General features: G+C 37.7%; 2 protein-coding genes across 2 annotated transcripts in view; one reads left to right on the forward strand and one right to left on the reverse strand.

The window, feature by feature from the left end:
• Positions 1-2,121: 2,121 nt before the first annotated feature.
• Positions 2,122-22,320, reverse strand: part of bbs1 (Bardet-Biedl syndrome 1) — a 31,107-nt gene continuing 10,908 nt past the window's right edge. Inside the window, exon 14 of the mRNA XM_007260725.4 lies at positions 2,122-5,008. Coding sequence (XP_007260787.3) covers positions 4,809-5,008 — 200 coding nt within the window. The 3' untranslated portion in view covers positions 2,122-4,808. The remainder of the gene's footprint in view (positions 5,009-22,320) is intronic.
• Positions 7,200-21,888, forward strand: si:dkeyp-50d11.2 (calpain-1 catalytic subunit). The gene is made up of 22 exons (XM_007260723.4): positions 7,200-7,457; positions 8,562-8,832; positions 9,020-9,089; positions 9,580-9,698; positions 11,685-11,818; positions 12,736-12,904; positions 12,991-13,074; positions 13,156-13,241; positions 14,446-14,520; positions 14,631-14,791; positions 15,333-15,493; positions 16,841-16,852; positions 16,976-17,187; positions 18,176-18,215; positions 18,319-18,384; positions 18,478-18,535; positions 18,648-18,712; positions 18,804-18,872; positions 19,753-19,831; positions 19,936-20,052; positions 21,336-21,394; positions 21,496-21,888. The coding sequence occupies exons 2-22, from the start codon at positions 8,581-8,583 to the stop codon at positions 21,520-21,522; spliced, it is 2,115 nt and encodes a 704-aa protein (XP_007260785.3). The 5' UTR covers positions 7,200-7,457; positions 8,562-8,580; the 3' UTR covers positions 21,523-21,888.

Below are 22,320 nucleotides of genomic sequence, written 5' to 3' on the forward strand. Positions count from 1 at the left end.
TATTTAAACTATTTAAGGTGGACTGGAAAACAAGAAGAAAAATTTGGGCTCGTCATTTTCCATATCCTGTTAATATAACATATTGCAGTGTATAGCCAAATAATCATTCGGCTCAAATAATGTTCTAAATACTTACTAGCATTGATTGCCAGGCATATTAACATTATCCATGTATTTTGTTGCGAGCCTACCTGCTGCTAAGTTACTCTGTTTCTACAAGAAATGTAGGCCTAATTTATCCAGTGTAAATTATCACTTACCACTGTTTTTTTTCTTCCTGTTCCTCTCTCTTTCCTTTCTTTACTGGCTGATTGCTGAAGTTTAATTTTTTGCCGGCTGCAGGAATCATGAACCTAAAAAAGTAACTATTTACTTTATTTTATATCACACTTGGATAAATGGGTCTTTTTTGACCCATCTAAATTAGATGTAGTAATATAAAAACTAAACGCAAGATATTTAAAGAATAATTGAAATATTCAATCATAAAATCAATTGATTTAAAAAAGAACAAAAAAAGCATGAAATAACCTGAAAAGTTGGTCATTTTTGACCCATGTTGTGCATTAGAGAAGGTGTGCATCAAAGGGTAAAAGGATTTGAGAGGTTAAGGCTCTTCTTCTACACGCTCCCCTCAAATAATAAAAATTATTATAGTAAAAATATTATATTTGAGTACAAACAAGATTTAAAGTATAAAACATTTAAAATAAGTAAAGTTCAATACAAATAATGCATATAAATCATAACGTTGAATCAATGTTTAATCAGCGTAAAACTGATGTGCACAAATAAATCAAGTCTGATATCAGAGATCAACGTTGTTTCAATGCATTAGAAATAGAAGAATTGGTGCCACCTGTTTACAGAATTAATCTGACTTCTCTAAAATTTATGTTGCGTAATACATAAGTGGCGTTTGTGTAAATAATAATGTAACTGCATATAACGATCCCCTCTTTATGCACTCAGGATTGGCTTTTAAAAGTATCAATACTTGCACCGGTAAGAGGATATTAGCCTTGACATTAAGAATCCGTACTGGGGTTTGCTGGGGTTACACTCTAAATTCATCTCTCACTCTCTTTCTCTCTGTCTCTCTTGCTCTCTCTCTAGTTGTGGTAGCATTTAAAATGCTCGTTCCACCCCCGCTGCAATTATTTATCTCTTGCTCACAGACTGGAACAGGAGGAAATGGGGGGAAATAACATCACATCCTGAAACCTTCTGTTCTTTAGGGATTACAGCTCAGGGTAGACGTTTCTCCTTCACACTTATCCAGGACCTCTAGGCATGCTTTACTCCAATGCACAAGTTAAGGAAGCTTGACCATTGCTGCATTCCACTCAATAGGGTTCTTATGTTCTCTACACACTGAACACACAGTGTGAATAAAAACAACAGCAGCTGATTAAATTTTTTAATTAGGAACACTCTACAATATCATCAATAATTAAACATGCCACTGGTGATGACACTGGTAATGACTGATGGGTAAATGTTCATGCAAAATGAAAAAATAAAAGCTGTTTGCTGTTTCCAAAACAGTCTAAAGTTCCCTTCTAGCTTTTCAGCTCTTCGTGGTTAAATACCATTTACATTTACATTTAAGGTATTTAGCAGACACCCTTATCCAGAGCGACTTGTCACTTAAAATATCCTAAGCTAATTTGTAGACTAGGATCAAGAAATACACAGAGCTTGATCATGTTTAGAACCCTAGGAACCCCCTTTTTTTTGGATTTAGTTTAGGAACTCTTTGAAAAGATGTGTCTTCAGTCGACGTTTGAAGACCGCGAGTGACTCTGCTGTTCTGACAACAAGTGGAAGTTCATTCCACCACCTTGGTGCCAGCACAGAGAAGAGTCTGGATGTCTGTTTTCTGTGTGTTTTGAGGGATGGAGGTTCGAGCCAAGCTGTACTGGAAGCTCTAAGAGCTCTGGGTGCAGATCTGGCTTTGACCATAGCCATCAAGTATGAAGGAGCCGGTCCATTTTTTGCCTTGTAGGCCAGAGATAGGGTTTTGAATCGGATGCGGGCGGCAACAGGAAGCCAGTGGAGCGAAAGCAGCAAAGGAGTCACATGACTGAACTTCGGAAGATTGAAGACGAGTCGTGCTGCCGCATTCTGAATTAATTGTAGGGGTTTGGTGGCTCGCAGTGGAAGACCAGCCATGCATACCATGCATACGTCTCAGGAAACAGTGACAATAGACATGCATTATTAATTTTTATTCTCAATTTTCTCAAAATAAAACACAATATAATACAATATTTTTCCTTTTACTAGTGGTCTCGTGAAAACTAATCCTAAGTTTTTAATTTGGTTAGTTAACATCACCATAGACCATAGCTAGCTTCAGCAAGCATGGCACATAGCTAGCTATGCTATCTAATGGTGTTGTTGCCATGTGGTTCAGCCAGACCTATTCCATCATTAGAATGTATCAGAATGTATAGGAAACAGTATTCCCTGCTCTCTGGCTTCATCTGTAATTTCTCTAAAGAAAAGACTTATGCTTTTAATAGTTACATAGATCTCTGTGTTTCTGTATTTTTCTAGTTATTATGATGAAAGTGTGAAGGTGCTGTTTGTTGTGTAAATGCTGCAGTAGAGAGTTCACTAAAACAGTCTGTTTTTGTATTCATTCTTAAAGCTCAATCTATTTTCAGCTGTAAGCCTACAAATAAAATATACCACTATACAGTTTCTGAAGCAGTTTCTCTGATTTTGCTATTTATAGTAATATGTTTGAGAAAAATGAACATTGTTTTTTATTCTATAAACTACAGACAACATTTCTCCCAAAGTGGAGCTATGTACTATAGCTTAGTTTTGGGAGTTGATCCACGCCCTCACTCCTCCCACTTCCTTCCCTATTTAAACCGTCACTTCCTCTCTACCTGCTCATTGAACAAGCTCGCACCCACCTTCTCCCCATCTTCCTACTTCTTTAATTTTATTCTTTTTCCTCATGTTTCTATTCGTATGAGGGGGGGCTTCAGCTTCACACTTTACAGCCAAGCTGCCCCGAACTCCACCCCAAATACTCCCCCTCTTTTCTTCTTCTCTGTCCAGTCAAGGTCAATACTAGCAAATTAGATAATGAGAAATGACTGAAATAAATGGAAATAAATGTTCTTAAGATATATTTTAATACTACATCAAGTAGCATAATGCAGGAAGCTGACAAAATCTTATTCTTTTATTTTAAGGAAAGAAGGATTCTGTTTTCCATGCCATGAATCCTTTAATGGTGTTTTCTCTTCATTAAAAGTCTAATGAACCTTCTTGGCAGCTTAAGTACATATCTGCTCTATTTGATAAGACATGTGTGGATATTTTTAGAGCAGGGCTTTGTACAGAACAGTAACTGCATGGTGTTCAGCCTTGACAAGAGCAGGGTCAGGTACTCACTGTACAAATCAAATACGTGTATGTACACCTGTTCAGTAACGGGTGGGGAAATATTAGAGTTGGGCCTTTAGGCCACTGCTCAGCGTGTCGCTTGTTATTCCAATCACACCCCCATTTGACCCCAATAAGAGAGAGGCGCAGTAACTCGACACCAAGAACTACTGACATACAAACACCTGTCACACCTGTCCAGGCAACCATGTGACCTCTCAGGTATGAAGTGTCAGAGACCATCTGTGGAAAGATCTCTCTTTCTTTCCTTCCTTCTCTCTCTCTCTCTCTCTCATTTTTTTCTCTTTTTCTTTCTTTCCTCCCTCCCTCTCTCACTCCCTCTCTCTTTTCTCATAGATGTGTAAGATGTAGGTCATGGCCATGTGGCGCAGAGCTGTCAGGTGACAGTCACGCTGTAGCAGCTCACTGCTGCTCCCTGATGGGGGAAAATGAAAAAGGAAAAAAATAAACTAGCCTCATACCCAGATCAGAAATAGAAATTTGGCTTAGGCTGCACTCAAACCATGAAATCTCACTGCTGGTAGTTTTTTTCTTTTGGATGTTACATAACAAACACAAGTACACTGCATGCAGTTCAGTTCCTTCAGTAAAGTAATGTGGGTTGTCACACGTATTTGATAAGTGTTTAATGAGTCATTGCAAACCTTGTTGACTCAACAAACCTTTACATTTTCAATTGGCACCTGTGACTAGTTTTACTTTTTTTCTATTTTTTTTCTCTCCCTCTTTCCTGACATATGTGAAGTGTGTTATGACGCAAATGCTCAAAAGTCAGATGCTGTCAAACATAGCAGAATAAAATTTATCAAGACTGAAATGTTATTAAGTTGACAGTAGCTTACTTCACTCACATACTAAAACAGATGCAAGTGTACAATAGCAATCATTTGAAAATACTCAGTCAATTTCAAACCCTAGGAAATTATACACAAGTAAGCATTACTGTGAAAATGGAGCTAGTTACTGAATGTAAAGGGAACTTTTAGGTTTACAGGTATTTTAGCAAGACGTGTAAGATGTGTGTTAATCTGTGATGAACTGATGTTCTGCCAGGGGATATCCCTGCCTTATGTGTAACATTATTTTTATTTATAAATGCATGGCACCTGTAAACGTACTTTAACATGCCTAACAGTCATTTGCCCACCATGGGCAAACTTTCTAGAAATTTCTGTCACTAAAATATAGATGTCAGTGTAAATCCTTGCCATAGCACACACTGATAGGTTTGCAAAACAGACCAATCAGGGTGTAAATCCCACCCACAGAGAACACTAATGGGTCTACTGAGCATGAAGAGAGGACAGTGAGGATTTTGTCAGGCACTTTCTCTCTGTGTCTGTCTGTGTTTCCTTCATGTGGTCACTCTTGATTGTTCCTTAAAAGTGTGTAATGGATTTCAAGAATATTATATATGATTCACTGGCATCAAGAAGCCTCGCAAGATGGATGGATGGATGGATTGATGGATGGATAGGCAGGTAGGTACGTAGAAGAAACACAGTACAGGAGAGGTCACGGGAGGTCATGGGAGAGGTGGGATGTCCGGTCACCAGACTGTGATCCTTGTGTCTTCCTTCTGGAAAAAGTGGAAAAGATTGATGGATAGAGAGATGGATGATGGATAATATTTTAGTACAAGCAACCAACACATGCTTGCCACAAATAGAAACACTGTGTGATTCCACGTCCTACAATTTATAAGTGGCCAATGGTGGCTACATGACCACTGTTGAGTCCTTGTGCTATGCTCTTGTTTGTTACTATTTCTAAAGAATATGTTGCTTATTGTCTTAATTTTTGTTTGTGTATGAATTGTTGGAAATATTGGAGCCATCATTTTTTGTTATTGTTTTATTTTGTATAATGTAATCTGAAATGTGTTCCCTGTTTATGAATGATTCAGCAAAATGCATGGATTGGTGCAGTGTAGGGACGTTTTGGGAATACATTAAAATGTTATGTTATTCGACTCATTTATTATATTTAAAGATGCTGAACACAATTAGCTCCATTTCCCAGCATTCTCAGCCTATGGACTTCAATGACTCGGCTGAACACTGACACTGTTCAGCCTCGCCCACCTTCTGATTGTTCATTTTCCACACCTGTTGTCACCTGTATAAATAGCTCTCTGTTTTTTGCTCCTTGTCCAGTATTATCTAGTTTTCTAGCTCTGTTATGACACGCTTTCCTTGATTTATTTCCTTGTTGTTATCGACCCTTTTCTGCGCTTTGTTTACTCTCTTGCCTAGTCCTCTAGTTTTGTTGTGGATCTTTAGTGACCGACCTTGCTTTCTTCTTTGACTACTCTCTTGCCTAATCCCTTTTACTCCTGCTTGTCTTACCGACTCTAGTTTTGGCTCTACATTCTGGTATGTTGCTATTTTATTACTGCCCTTTTGTTTACTTACTGTACTGTGTTCACCAATCCATTTGGGATCAGTGTTTTCAATAAACCTGTGTTTTCTAATCAGCACTTGTCTCACCTTGTCCTGGCCCTGCTGACACCAGTTCAGATATTTCACTCTCTTAGCATTCATGCTATAGTAAATTAACCTAATTTACATACCATCCCTCTCAAACTTGTATTTTCAAAAATGGAGACAGCAACATAATTCCATATTCTAATTTGGAATATTTCTATTTGTTTGTTTACGCAAATAGTGCTTTTTTTACTCATACGGAGAGCTTTTACGCGTGTAGTGCGAGTTTATATAGTGCGCTTTTACGCATGGTACGCTTTTATGCATAGTGCACTTTTAAGCATCTAGTGTTTTTGGATTGTTGATTTTCACTCAACTGGTGAGTTTTACGCATGGCACAGAACTAAAAAATACTGTGGCGCACTTTTTCAGGACGGGTTTCAAGAGAACGAAAAGATCTTCATAAATTTCAGTGGAGATCAGGTCATGTATTCCAAGATGTTTACCACATCGTTTCTGACTCAGTTTCTCTGATTTTGCTATTTATATATATATATTATATATATTATATATATTTATTGGTTGAGTGAAATGAACATTGTAGTTTTATTCTATAAACTACGGACAACATTTCTCCCAAATTCCAAATAAAAATATTGACATTAATTTGCATTTATTTGAAGAAAATGAGAAATGGCTGAAATAACAAAAAGGATGCAGAGCTTTCGGACTTCAAATGATGCAAAGAAAACAAGTTCATATTCATAAAGTTTTATGAGTTCAGAAATCAATATTTGGTGGAATAACCCTGTTTTTTAATTACAGTTTTTATGCATCTTGCCATGTTCTCCTCCAACAGTCTTACACACTGCTTTTGGATAACTTTATGCCATTCCTGGTGCACAATTTCAAGCAGCTTGGTTTAATGCCTTGTGATCATTCATTTTCCTCTTGATTATATTTAAGAGGTTTTCAATTTGGTAAAATTAAAATAAACTCATCATTTTTCTTATTTTTTCCAGAACTGTAGGTTTTATAGGTATTAGACTTTATGTAAAAAAAAAAAAAAAACATCATATGTTGTGTTTTTAACTCTTTAACACAGAAATGCAATGCTCATAATCTATTTTAATTTTTTCTATTTTTATCTTTCATATGCATTCAGTACTAGAAAAAAATCAAATATGTATATATATTTTTTATTATTATTAATCTAAAAAAACAAATATTTGGTACATTGAATTAGCCTTTGACCAAGGTCCGCTCTTTCCCTCAGTGTCTCTGGTTAGCCGTTAGATGGAGGGAGTGTGGCTGTGCTGTGTTTATTAGCGTGGCTGCAGCTCGTGCTGCTGCTCGTGCTTTCAGTCCAGACAGAGACTGCAGGACACAGGGGCACTGCAGCACCAGCAGCAGCAGCAGCAGCAGGGGTCTGACTGCCCGGATACTTATTTTTATTTACAGCGCTGATTGTTGACCGTTCGCTGGAACACTATGGCTAAACCAAGACTAAACTAAAGGACTTGCAAAGAAAAGCTTGATCAGCTTTTGGATTTTGGAAAGAGCTTTCAGTATATACATGATACCATTACAAGAGTAGTAAAGGTAAGTTGTATAAAAATATAATCTTATAGTTTCTAAAGTAATTTGAAATGGAAGTTGTCAGATAAACTGTTTATAAGTTGCTATATATACTGTGAATAGTGTATATTGTAACTGTATTCTGTTTAGATTCATTAAAATATGTGGTTAGTAAGATTGTAGCCTATTTTTTATCAGCTTGGGGGTTTCTGTTATGTCAGTCAAAAACATTGAGAACCAATGCTTTAGCATGATTGCCTTTTGATCTAACTGTGTAATGTTGCCCTGAGGCAACAAATATAAAAAAAAATACCCAAGGTAAATAAAAACAAACTAGGCTTTAAAATAGGCTTTCCAAATATACGTCTTTACAGATTAAAACATTGTTACAGTGTAATAATCAAAAAGTGCTTTGTTGCCTGAGGGTAACACCATGCTGTAGAGAGTTAATAACAGCCCATTGCTATTTTACACTTATACCCTCCCTGCTTACTAGCTTTGACTTTTTTGTTCCTTTTTTGTTTTTGTTTCATTTTTTGTTTTATGTTTAAGCTAGTCTACAAATATGATCAACCTGGCCAGACTAGAAAACCAGTATGACCAGATTTGACCATGTGGATTGGTAAACAGGGAGAGTAGGAATGAAGGCTATTCTTAAAGTAATAAAATTAGCATATAATGTTACTGACCACATATTTAAAAGAAGAGAAACTCATCAAAATACAGTTTACGTTTTAGCTGGTCTACAAGTATGATCAACCTGTCCAGGCTAGATAACCAGTATGATCAAACTTGACCATGCTGGTTAATCACACTAGTTGACCAGCATGGTCAAGCATGATCAAAATCAAATGAAACATGAAACAATAATTCACTATGCAAGAGCTAGTTAACCAGCTAAGATGAGCATATTTTTTAACCAAATTCATATGATTAGATCTATCTTAGTCAGGGGTATAGATCTTGTTACTTTATATAAAATACACATTGAAGTTACCAACTTATTAAGTAATAAAAAATATTATTACAGTACTTATTTCATGCTCCTTCAAACTACTATATAGATTATAGCTTCATAAGGTTAGTCTTTCCTGAGTTTCAGTTTGAGTGTCTGTGTTTATGCCACAGAAGCAGAAGGTGTTGGAGTATGGAGCCCATATGTGCCACAGGAGTGGCTGCCCGACTGAGGAGTGAGTGGGACAGAAGTGAAGGTATTGGTCAGAACCACAAGGCCCTGAAGTTCCTGGGTCAGGACTTTGAGTCTCTGCGAGCCAGCTGCCTTCAGAGTCGGCGTTTATTTGAAGACGAGACCTTCCCAGCACAGCCCTCCTCACTGGGATTTAAAGAGCTGGCGCCAGGTTCTGCAAAAACTAGAGGAGTCCGCTGGATGAGGCCCACGGTGAGAGCTTGTAGGGTCAGGCTGTGACTCCGTCTTTCTGCTGTACCCCTTTGCTTTCTGATGCTTGCTATTTTCAGTGCTACATCAAAACATATGCAAGCTCCTAAAACTGTAACGTCAAGCAGCAGAGACGTTCCAGTCACGTCTGTGCCCTGTCTGACTCGTAGGTCTTCTCTGTGCACTCCAGGAGTTCTGTGATGACCCACACTTTATCGTAGATGGAGCCACTCGCACTGACATCTGCCAAGGAGCTCTAGGTACCTTGCCTATGATAACATCCCAGAGAACATGCACATATAGGACCTGTATGGGTAACTCAACTGAGAACCTGAAAGTTTTGTCATAAGGTCCCATGTTGGCCTCATGTATGGATGCCAGTGAGAGACCCCATCAGGATCAATGATGGGACCAGGAGAGGTTGAACATGCATGGGCCCCATTTGGGGTGTACACTTCACATGGAGCATAGATAGGACCTCTTTCAGATAAAGGTGGGCTGTAACAAAGGTAAAGGTCCCATTTGTAAAGCCTGTTTGGATCCCAATGAGACCCTCTCAGAGCCCATGCCCACCTGAAACCCACCTAGCCCATGTTCTGCCCCACTATGTGAGCCCCACATGGGCACGTTAACATTGAAAATGTTAATATTTATCAGAGGAAAATCAGAAATTATAATTCGCAGTTTGACAAACAAGCCAAATAATTGTAAGTTTGTTTTTGCCTCTTATGTTTTTGCTTTCCAAACCAGGGGACTGTTGGCTATTGGCGGCCATTGCATGCCTTACCCTAAACGAGCCGTTGCTGCATCGCGTGGTTCCTCATGGCCAGAGCTTCCACTACCAGTATGCTGGAATCTTTCACTTTCAGGTACGACACCATACCTACATAAATCACATTAAAATAAAACATATTGGGGCAGTTGCCCAAACAGGGAAGTAGCCTAGTCTTGCACTACACAGCATTTTAAATGGAAAATTTCAATGAAAGAATATATAAATATGCTTCTAACTTTATATGCTTCTAATTGAATTAAATCTTTTTGTTTATTAATAGCAATAGCAGCCTAATCTCTTAGAAGTCTCTGGGAAACTGCCCTGCTGCCACTTAGTATGTGTATTTTGTGGCCTGCTGCTGAAAAAAATCTGAACTTTAGAAGAATCACTGCAATATGACTTAAAATATATCAGTCAGATTTATTTTAGTATTAATAAATCAATATTTTCAGTTATTATTTGCAAAATCTCTGTCCAGAAAACTACCACATTGTATAACAGCATGTTAATGCAAACATTCCTGTGCTCTCAACTGACAGTGTGACGAGGACCCATTGTGTCCTGACACTATGGGACACAATGGGAATTAAGCCTAGTTAAAAACTATGCTTGCCTTCTGAAAAAACTCCATTAAGAATGCTTTGCCGTTTATCACAAGGCATCACTGCCCCTGTATGATATGTAATAGCTGAGAATTTTATGTTTTTGTGAAAAGTCTCAAATCTCAGCCTTCCTTCTAGACAACACAACTGTTACCTCCCTATACCGTCCTTTTCCTATGACTCAGCAGGAAAACATATATTGCAATGCAACCCTCCTTCTCCTCTGAAGCCAGCTATATTTACAAAGCATATTTATAGGTTAACAGACACCCTGCCTCCCTCAGGGTGGGGCTAACCCCCTGCTGCCAAATTCCGGAAGCATTCCCCTGTCCAGACTGTTTAGCCCATTTAGACTCATTCGAATAGTGTTAGGAGCATGGGTTATATGTTGAAAGCCAGTAGTGCAGAAATCATCAGGTGAACTTTTTTCAATAGTGTTTTGATAGGGGAGATGACTGTTCAAAGAGGTAACAACAGCAAATTCTGAATTGCACGAGCTACATACTCTGTTGTGATTTGCCAGTCAGCGAACTGTGCTGTGTTTTAATGCTGCAGCTGCTGCAGACTGACACTGGGAAAACTGCCAAGTCAGTGCAGTAAATTCATGGCAAGACCCAAGAATCACTTTGAGAGCTCAATAACACTCAGTGTCTCTTGGATATCTGGTGGTCAGATTGCACACTATTGAAAAAAAAACTGTCATGCGCTAAATGTTGCAATGTTAAAAAATACAGCAAATTTTCACCAAATTTCACCTGAAGTCAGTGAAGAATTTTAAAATGATAACAAATCATCAAACCAATTGCATTAGGAATAAAGGATGTAGTTTATTCTGCAGATCATCTCACCAGTGGCAAAGTCCCAAAGTTGTGGAAGATTTGTTTTATCCATTTTATGGTCACTATCCATGTGGGCTTGCTATAGGTTAAATACATATATATATTGCAGAATGCAGGTAAATGCCAAATGATCCATTGAAACCCTGTAAAGTGTGGGGTTGTTCACCACCAGTTGTTCTATCGACTCAAATAACTGTGAGATTAGAGTAGAACTGCTGAGGTAAATTAATTATTAGAATAGCACTGCTGAGGTAATTTTATGATTAGAATAGCATTGCCGAGGAAATGTATCATACTTTGTTGGTAGGTCTGTTGGGTTGTCAAAATGTTCAGTGTTCAATAAATATTTTTAATTGTAATTTTGTGGCCAAGCTTTTTTCCTTCGAAGAGCAAAAAACATTTAGGCTATACATTTAGGCTACATAATTCATTCAGTGGTAAATAAAAATGGGCAAAAATAGGGAAAACTATTCAGCAAAGCACATGTGGGAGCTTTTATAATAAAATAATTGACAGTAATAAAAGTAATAAAAAGCAAGTAGAGCACAAAATATATAAAAAAAATGTCAGTAGATACTCAATATTTCAGTGTCTGTATGAGTGTAATAATCATTTGTGTCTTTGGACTTTCATTTACAGTTTTGGCAGTTTGGGGATTGGGTGGATGTGGTGATTGATGACCGGCTACCAGTGCGCGATGGAAAGCTCCTATTTGTCCACTCAGACGAGGGGGCGGAGTTCTGGAGTGCTCTGGTGGAGAAGGCATATGCAAAGTAATGGGAATTCAACATAATTCCTAATGCATCTAACACATCAGGCTATAAAATAATTATGTTGACTTGTATAAAGAATTATTAAGATTATAATATAAAGAACCCTTAAAATGCTCAAAAAATATATTTTGTAGAATGTTTACACTGACATGACAAAACACACATTGCCACATTGTTCAGTAAAGGCTAAAGAATGCGGCACTGACCGTCGGGGTTTGCATGTAGAGCCATCTGCATTGGACTGGATTAAATGTTTCCAATAAAGGCTTTTTGTTTTATTTGCATGGACAATTGTAGCTGCGCACTGGCCAATGTTTAGCCTAATTGACAAGATAACACCTCATAACTTTAGCATTCTCAAGCCATTCCCTGAAGTAACACCTATCAGGTACACTTAGGTAACATTATCAATTTACATATTTACAGTTTACAGTGTGTTCCATGACTTTTGGCATGTCAGCATATTTTTGTAAGAGTGTTAGTCAGAATATCTTTTGAATTATACAGTATCAATCAAAGGTTTTGACACACATTGTCATTAAAATTTGTGCTTAGTTTGTATTATTTAATGCATTGTAGATTAATATTTAATAAAGAACTAAAAACTATGAGGGAACACATATGCCGCCTCTAGAACTTGTTATAGGTTTACCCTCATGAAGCCACTGAGAGAATGCCAGGAGCCTGCAAAGCTGGCATCAAAGCTAAAAGTACTACCATAAAGAATCTAAAGAATACTGTAAAACATACTTTGGCTTTGTTACTTTCATAAATGCATATGCTTACTGATAGTTTTAATGTTTTACATATTAATCTACAATGTAGAAAATCATAAAAATAAAGAAAAAGGTTTGTGTCCACACTTTTGACTGGTATTGTATATTAAAAGTGTGTGGGTATGCGTTTTTATTTTGCAGATTAAACGGCTGTTACGAGGCACTCTCAGGAGGTTGCACCTCTGAGGGTTTTGAAGACTTTACAGGTGGGGTTACAGAAATGTATGAGCTCAGAAAAGCTCCGCCCAACCTCTTCAGCATCATCAGAAGAGCTGTAGAAAGAGGATCTCTTCTGGGCTGCTCTATAGACGTGAGTGCACATACGGATACACTCTGAGGCAATACACTAATTTATGTACATTTGTATTGTCATTAAACTATTTCTTTTACACCCAGATCACAAGCTTCTTCGACATGGAGGCTGTGACCTTTAAAAAGCTGGTGAAAGGCCATGCTTATTCTGTTACAGGAGTGGATGAGGTGAGCAGAAGATATTTGACACAGGTTAACCAGTAAATAACAGTGAATAACTCAGTTGTAATCTGGAACTTTATTGTTTAGGTGGAGTTTAGAGGAAACCTCACAAAACTGATTCGAATCCGGAACCCATGGGGTGAAGTGGAATGGACTGGAGCCTGGAGTGATGAGTATGGATAAACAATACTTAGAGCTTATGTTAATAAACCAGATTTGTTCAATAATTTGAAAATGCAGAAAAAAATCTATTGTTTGTAGTACTCATTCACACACTACACGCGTGACAGTTGGAGAGCAGTATGCAATTTAGAGACATTGAGCTGTTATCTTGTGAGTAACACTGAAACACTGGCCAGTGTGTTTAATCAGACATGAATTATCAGTAAGAGTGAGGCCTGATAAAACAGCTCTGGAAAAAAATAAGAGACAACTTAAAAATGATGAGAATCTTTGATTTTACCAAATCGAAACTTCTGGAATATAATTAAGAGGAAGATAGATGATCACAAACCATCAAACCAAGATGAACTGCTTGAATTTTTGCCTCAGGAGAGGCAAAAAGTTATCCAAAATCAGTGTGTAAGACTGGTGGAGGAGAACATGCCAAGATGCATAAAAACTGTGATAAAAACCAGGGTTAATCCATCAAATATTGATTTCTTAACTCTTAAAACTTTATGAATGTGAACTTGTTTTCTTTGCATTATTTGAGGTCTGAATGTTCTGCATCTTTTTATTATTTCAGCCATTTCTCATTTTCTCAGAATAAATGCTCTAAATGACAATATTTTTATTTGGAATTTAGGAGAAATGTTGTCCATAGTTTATAGAATAACACAACAATGTTCATTTTACTCAAACATATATCTATAAATAGCAAAATCAGAAAAACTGATTAAGAAACTGATTAAAGAAGTGGCCTCTTATTCTTTTCCAGAGCTGTGGGTCCCAGAGGGATTGGGCATTTCATTTACAAAGTTGTTTAGGCATTTAACTTTCACATCTCTAGTGTCACGTTTAATTGGAAAACGTCATAGAAGGCGTTAGAAGGTTAGAAGGTTATCATCCACAGTGAACATAGCAGTGGGTTGTAATGATTGTGACCAGCAGTGTCTGGCTAAAATTGTCCATGCAAGTGATTAAGAGTGATTTTGTCAAAAATCACATCCACATTAATTGCAGAAGGCCTCACACACATATATACCACAGGTCAGTTCAGCATTTTTAGCTACCATTGGACATGGCAAACATTTGGCATGTCAGCGTAAAATACTTAATTGTTAATTTAAAAAGATAGACAGGGAATACAAAGAGAATAATCCAGATGTGAATATTATGGAATTGCACCATTCATTCTCTTTTAATCTCATGTAGGTCAAGAGAGTGGAGTGGAATCAACCCTGCCTTGCGGTCCCGCTTGCACAATCGGGCTGAAGATGGAGAGTTCTGGTGCAGTATCATTGTTTAATTGTGCCATAATTAAACACAATTAAGACAGTGTGCTGCCATTCAATAATTTGATTCTCTGTCTTTTGCTTTTCTCCAACACGCCAAACCAGGATGTCATTCAGTGATTTTTTGAAGGAGTTCAGCAGGCTGGAGATTTGCAATCTGACGGCTGATGCTCTGCAGAGCAGCGAGCTGAAGAAGTGGAACTCCTCCCTGTATACAGGAGAGTGGAGAAGAGGCAGCACAGCTGGAGGCTGCAGGAACTACCCAGGTACTAATTCAGATTATTAAGATGCCAAAAGTAATGGGATGGAAGTATGTAAATTAATCATGAAGTGTTATCTCACAGGACGGCTTAGGAACGTCTTTATTGTAAGAAATATTCAAGTATATTCGAATTCAAGCTAGACCTGAACATTTTATTCTATCCACGGGGTCACATACATACTAGGGATATGTAACAGAAGGCATTACTACCCACAGTGGACAGCACAGTAAGTGGAAATAATCATGACTGGTGACATCTGTCTAAAACTGTCCATGTGAACAGACAAGCAAATCCGAATTCATACCCACATTCAATGCAGGAGACCCCACACACATAACCGAAAGCCCAGTGCTAGGTTCTTCAGCTTCCATAGAATATAGCAGAAGTCATGGGACATGGGATGTCATGGGATACTAGTTCCTGTTTCATGAATTTGACTGTTCCATGTCAATGAAGTAGAAATAGATGAGACTCCCAAAGGAGAATGTAGGCTATTTTTAGTCTTTGAATGACCCATTTTCAATATGTTTATTTATGTATGCAGCAACCTTTTGGATCAACCCACAGTATAAAATCATGCTTAAGGACCCAGATACCGAAGGCCAGGATGGCTGCAGTTTCCTAGTTGCACTAATGCAGAAGAATCGGCGGCAGTTGCGACGAGAAGGCAAAGACATGGAAACGATTGGATTTGCCATTTATGAGGTACATTTGGATTGTGTTCAGGAATCTGAAAAGTCCAAAACAAAAGAAAACTTCCTTAAAAAGGAATGCAAATTAAATTCCTTTGCCAATCCAAGGCAACACCAAAGAATATTATATTTGACCTAAATTAGAAATAGAACAAAATTATAATAATTAAAAAAGTAATAATGCAATCCCTGGATTGCTGCAAAACTCAAAAAGGAGTCTTGCCAAAATAGGAAGTAAAAGTAACTGCCCTGTTGTTCTATTAAAAGGCTTTCATAGTGCTTTTCCTCCAATGTGGAATCGGCACGCTCTGGTTCGCAAACTTAAATTTGATCCTTTTACCACGTTTCCACCAACAAAAGTGCAACACCCTCTGTTGATGATGTATGATGTGTCGTTTCCTATTATTTCTTATCTTTTTTTTTATCCACAATTTTACAAGGCCATTTACCGAAACCCACTCTTTAGGATGCAACAACAGAGCAGGAGGGTGAAAACTAGCACATGCCACCTCCGATACATGTGAAGTCAGCCACTGCCTCTTTTAGAACTGCTGCTGATGCATCATTGCCGAGTAGCATCACAATGTTTGGAGGAAAGCGCAGCGACTCGGTTCTGATACATCAGCTCACAGATGCCTTGTGCTAAGTGACATCACCCTGTTGAGGGATGTGGGGAGAGAGCGCCATCTAACCTCCCGGCCAATTTCCCCCTTCTCGGGGCTCTGCCAGCTGATGGCAAGCTACATGAACAGGATTCAAACCGACGATCTCCCGATCATAGTGGCAGTGCCTTAGTTCACTGGACCACTCGATGATGTGATGTTTTTGACGGTTCCAATAAAACTTGGGGAAACGCTGGCTGGTTCTTGTAACCCCAAATGGAACTGGTTCAATAACCAGAGTTCTTTTGGTGGAAATACGCTTGCAGTGGCTACTTTTGGGTAGTGTAGCTCTTGGTGAGAGATAATTGGCTTCTAGACATATAGTACCTCTACAATGCCCTTAAAGAGATTGTATGCACTAGAGCCTTCTTTCAACTGTACGTATTTTTCCAATAATCATTTCACTACAATATTCTAATCACTTACATACTGTATATCATCATCGCATTACATTACATACAAAATCAAATTTCTATTTAGTTCCAGGAACTCCTTCTTGGTGTGTTATGTAGGTCACTGAGTTTATAGTGTAGCAGTTTACTGGAGAGTGGAGAAATAGCTTTACTTTAGTGTATGTTAGCATTAAATTTAAGTGTGTGACAGACATGTGAAAGAATGTAAAATTCAGCATTAACACTGATGGAGTACTTAAATACACTTGCAGTACTGACCACTCTTTTATGTTTTTCTATTTCCAGGTTCCCCGGGAGGTAAGAAATGGCTGATCACTAGTGTAACATAAACTAAATTCTGTAAAGTATGCTGTATACAGCAAATAATGGGAACAATTCCCACAGAACGATTCCTCATTGTGATCTCTGTGTCCTCTGCAGTTTCTGGGCATGGCAGGTGTGCATCTAAAGCGTGACTTCTTCCTCACAAACACGTCAAGCGCTCGCTCCGAGCTCTTCATCAACCTGCGGGAGGTGAGCTCACGGTTCTGCCTGCCTGCGGGGGAGTACATCATCGTCCCCTCCACCTTCGAGCCTCAGAAAGAAGGTGACTTTGTGCTGAGGGTCTTCTCTGAAAAGGCAGCTGACTCTCAGTGAGTGCTTTCAGTCCTTTATTTCGATAACTGTGTCCTCACTAAGTCTTCTGGCATAGTTTTGCAACATTCTTTAGTCTGGTACACCCAACCAGATCACAACGCATGACCTTTTGCTAAAGCTCAAGATTACCAACCAAAATTGAGCCTAGTTTCCCCAAAACATCTTGCTGTGTTCACATTTCCAGATTGAAATCATTTTCGTATCTGGTTTCACATTAGATATGTACCTGTGTTGTGGGCATGTGGCAAATTTAAGCAGTCAGATTAGATTTTGTGAATTTGTTTGGCTATACAAATGCACTCTGGGCTGTTGGTGATTGAGGCCACAGTTATTATAGGGAAGTGTGTTCACTCATCTGCCACACGTCAGGCAGCCTCTATGAATAGGAATCGCTCTATGTGAAGGTCAAATTTCTAGTCCAAAATAATCATGAATAGTCTGTATCGTTCATCATATTAATAATGGGAATTCGACACCAACACGTCGACCTTCCTCGACTTGTAGCCAACAAAAACTAATTGTCTTTTCTTGTTAAAGAGAGATGCTCTATCCATAAACAGTCAATTCTTGAGCATTACAGGAATTCCTGTATTGCTTTATTGGTAAGTTCTCTTAAATAGAGTGCTTAGAGTCTTCTTAATCCTTTAGAAATAGTATTGGCCAATGTTGTGCCAACTCAGCTGTGTAGTTTTCCAAAATTGGGGGATATTCTACTTATTTTCAACCTTTATTTGTTTATAATTATAAATATTAATAATAGGAATGACCAAAAATTGTTAAAAAATAATAAGTGTATAAGTAAAGTGACAGAATATTCAGACAGATATTAAATTTTCCTCCATTTTGGTCAAAAATGTTAATTTTGGTGCATTTTTAATCAATTGTCAGACAAGTCCAGTGGACAAGTCCAGTGGACCACTTTGAAATTAATGTTAACTGCGATAAATAAGCTGAGTTGAACCCACCCTGTCTTCATTTATACAGGGAACTGGATGATGAGCTCACTGCCGACCTACCAGAGGAGGTACGTGCCAGACAAACTACAATGTTTTTATGCTAGTGCAGTGCACACCAATTACTCAGCATCTAACTGGTTATGCTTAAACATAAATTTCTCTCCACTACAGGATGCACTACCAGAGAGTGAGATAGATGAAGGCTTTAAGGCTCTTTTTGCCAAGCTTGCTGGAAAGGTGAGAAGAGGCAGGAAGTCTGGACTGTCAGATTCACATTGAAGTTAATATTGCAGTTATTGTGTTTCTAACTCACTGTCTCTTGGCTCTCAGGACATGGAAATCGATGTGCCAAAGCTGCAGATGATTCTGAACCGTGTCATAAGCAAACGTGAGCATATAGGAGCCACTAAGCTTAATATTACTTAATTATAGTATTTATATTTATTATAAATCAGTTCTTATTACTAAGCAGAGCATATTGATCTTTTTCGTTTTTACAGATAAGGATCTAAAAACTGATGGATTTGGAAAGGAGGCTTGTCGATGCATGATAAGCCTAATGGATGTATCCTTCAGCTTCTCATCATTTGTTTTTCTTTTATGAGCATTTTTAACTAAGAGCTTTACTTTAAACAACCTTGACATGGTCCATACAGACATCTGGCCTTGGGAGGTTGGGTTTAACAGATTTCCATGTGCTTTGGGAGAAGATTAAGCGATATCTTGTGAGTAACTGTATTGTGCTACATTCCATTTGTCTGAAGCTGGGAGTGACCAAACACCCTGTTAATAATTCTAGTAATTTTACACTAAAACATTTCAGAAAAAAAGTTTATTTGCCAATCGTTTACCAGTGTTTTATGTCCAAATTTTAACCGAATGTGTTCAATATTTCTTCTGTCCCTGGTCGCTGTTAGTGATACTAGTATTTTGCTCATCCAAACCCCATGAAAACATGTCCACAGATAGAAGTTGGACAGTAATTCTGGGAGATTCTCACCAAACCCAAGTTCAGAATAGTTTTATAAAAGTTTATAAGAACTGAAAAGAATCTGTCTGTTTGCATCACAATAAATTGTAAGACATTGTACACACAGCGGAGGTGCCAAGTAATGAAGTACAAATTCATTGTTACCTCACTTAAGTAGAATTTTTTATTTCTTTTTATTGCATTTTTACACAGTTATCTGTACTTTCTAGTCCTTTCATTTTAAAAAATAGCCTCGTTACTCCTACTTCATTTCAGCTTGTTTTTTATTCCACCTTCTCATTATTCATAAATAGGAAGGTAGTAGTGGGGGTAGTGCACTATAGGGGTAGTGCACTATAGGCTATGCTTTTGTCCTTCTCCCCTTTTTTTCTCCCCTTACATTACTTTTAACAGTATTTTCACACTGTTACATGAATAAAAAAAGCTTGATTTGATACTTCCACTTCTACAGTAGTATTTTAAACACTAGTATCTATAATTCTACCTGAGTAATGAATGTGAATACTTTTTACACCTTTGTACTGTCCAACTTCTATGTTTTTTTGCTTCCTATTTGGTTTAATAACTTCTCTTTTTCACAATCTCTTTTTCAAAAATGACCTCATCTGTCTTAGACCATATTTCGGGAATTTGACTTGGACAAGTCTGGCACCATGAGCTCCTATGAAATGCGTCTGGCACTGGAATCTGCAGGTACTTCAGCACACCCAAACTCAGGCTATGTTGAGTCTGCCAGCCCCAAATTCAACTGTTTAATATATTCAATATATTGTAACACAAAATGTATATTATTACAGGTTTCAAGCTTACCAACAACCTGTTCCAGCTAATCATCCTGCGTTATGCTAAGCCAGACCTGAACGTGGACTTTGACAACTTTGTGACCTGTCTGATCCGTCTGGAGAGCATGTTCAGTGAGTAGCCATAACGACAAACACAGATTTGAGACCAGTAATATACACACTTGGCTCTGTTAGCTTCTGCATCATGAAATTCTAGCAGCAACATACTGAAATATTAATGTCAGTTGTTATTTTTAGGTGATGGGCATGGTGTCAGAAAGTTATTTAATTACTAAAATGTGTTGGGAAAAATGTATACCATAATTAGCCTGATATTTAATCCTGTTTTTATCTGTTTAGTTATTTTATACCAAAATCTGGGTGATGTGCTATTAATATGTGCCGTTTTAATTGAGCTATTCCAAAGAATTGCCATATGCTGACCATTTCTTCCTTAAATAACCGAGAAATCTTTTTTTTAAACATTAAAAACTGAAATGTGCTTTATTTATACTTATATTTCTTCACATACAGCTCACAAAATAAGAGACCACTTAAAATTATGAGTTTTTTTTATTTCACCAAATTGAAAACCTCTGAAATTTAATAAAGAGGAAGATGGATGATCACAAGCTATAAAACCTAGCTGATCTGCCAAAATCTTTGCACCAGGAGTGGCATAAAGTTATCCAAAAGCAGTGTGTAAGACTGGTGGAGGAGAACATGCATAAAAACTGATTAAAACCAGGGTTATTCCACCAAATATTGATTTATAAACTTTTAAAACTGTATGAATATAAACTTGTTTTGTATTATTTGAGGTCTGAAAGCTCAGACCTCTTCTCTAAATGACAATTTTATTTAGAATTTGGGAGAAATTTTGTCTGTAGTTTATAGAACAAAACAAAAATGTATATTTTATTCAAACATATACTTATAAATAGCAAAATCAGAGAAACTGATTCAGAAACTGAAGTGGTCTCTTATCTTTTCCAGAGCTGTATAAAGACACTTAAAATTAGGTTACTTACAGTAGTAAAGAAAATAACTGATTGCCACCAAAAGGGAGAAATGTACGGTTATCCATCCATTTGTTTGTTAATTAGAACCCCGAAAACACGAACACATGGAGCCTGTATAGGTGGCCCAACTGGGAACCAGAAGGTTTTGTCAATGGGCTTCATGTAGACCCCATGGTTGCCAGTAATGGGCCCCACCAGTTAGTGATGGGGCCAGTAAAGGCTAAAAATGGCCCATTTTGGGTACCATTTTTGGAAGGCCTGACTTAGTCCCAGAATCAACACGTGTCCAGACTCAATCAGAGCGCATGCTCACCTGAAACCCTCTAGCCCATTTTCCACAAATTTGAGCCCCACACAAGCAGTTCTGTTCAAGGCTCTTAATTTTTCCAACAGAAACCTTTAGAACTATGGACACAGATGCAGACGGAGTAGTGACCTTCAACTTCATCCAGGTTTGTCTTTTTTGTTGTTATTAATGAAATGGCTTATAGCTTTTTTTTTCTCCTTAAGAAGCTCTGATATCTTCTTTCTACCCATCTTTCTCTTCTTCCAGTGGATCTCCCTTACCATGTTTACCTAGATGGATGTCTTATCTTCTTCACTGTTTCTTCACAACCCTGCCTTGTTCTTTCGTTTCCTCTACTAAGTGCCTTTTTCTTCACTTTGCAGCTTTTTGCTCTTACTCTGTTAAAATTACAGTTTGCTATGACTGCTGTTTGGCAGCATCTTTGACAGGACAAAAATGTACGGATAAATATGCAAAGACTAACATGCGGGTTTAAAAACAGGTGCTTAACAAATGCTTGTGCACTACACTCATCATTTTCTCTAATTAGATTTTTATTTATACCAGATGAGTGCATTTTTTCATCTCTGAATGTTTGAGCTTATTGCAATTTTATGGTGATTTTCCCCTTTTAAATAAAACTCAAGTACATTCACTGGATTTGAGATGTTAATTTTCATTTATTTTTTTGGACAAACTATGCAGGCTGAACATACATACCTATTAACACTATGCAGATATACTACCTTTCAAGAGAGTAAAGTTATCTGAATGTGTCTTAAATGCAATAAATGCTAACTTGATGCCTTGCTGCCCACACCACATCTTACTTAAGAAGGCAGTTTAGTGACAAAGGTCTCTGCATCTGAATCAGTAGGAAAAAAAATACATCCTGAGATAAAAAGGATCCACAGCTCACTGCTAGATATCAGTGTTTAGCTCTGTTTTATTAGCTGTTAACATTGTCGCCCAATAAACAGAAAGTACATTTACTAAAATCGGCAGAGTCGGCAGTATTTTATGTTTTAGAAGATGGGTTGGTCAAACCTTCATCAATTTTGCCCGTTGTTTTGTAACAAATTGAGATTAAAT

The sequence above is a fragment of the Astyanax mexicanus genome, chromosome 17 (genome assembly GCF_023375975.1).
Source record: "Astyanax mexicanus isolate ESR-SI-001 chromosome 17, AstMex3_surface, whole genome shotgun sequence".
Taxonomy (NCBI): Eukaryota; Metazoa; Chordata; class Actinopteri; order Characiformes; family Acestrorhamphidae; genus Astyanax; species Astyanax mexicanus.

Bases quoted from the DNA above. Each gene is read 5' to 3' on its own strand.
- si:dkeyp-50d11.2 (XM_007260723.4), top strand. From the start codon at position 8,581: ATGGAGCCCATATGTGCCACAGGAGTGGCTGCCCGACTGAGGAGTGAG. The intron at 17,188-18,175 runs GTGAGTGCTTTC...TCATTTATACAG, and splicing joins GAAAAGGCAGCTGACTCTCA to GGAACTGGATGATGAGCTCA. The intron at 19,832-19,935 runs GTACTTCAGCAC...ATATTATTACAG, and splicing joins TCTGGCACTGGAATCTGCAG to GTTTCAAGCTTACCAACAAC.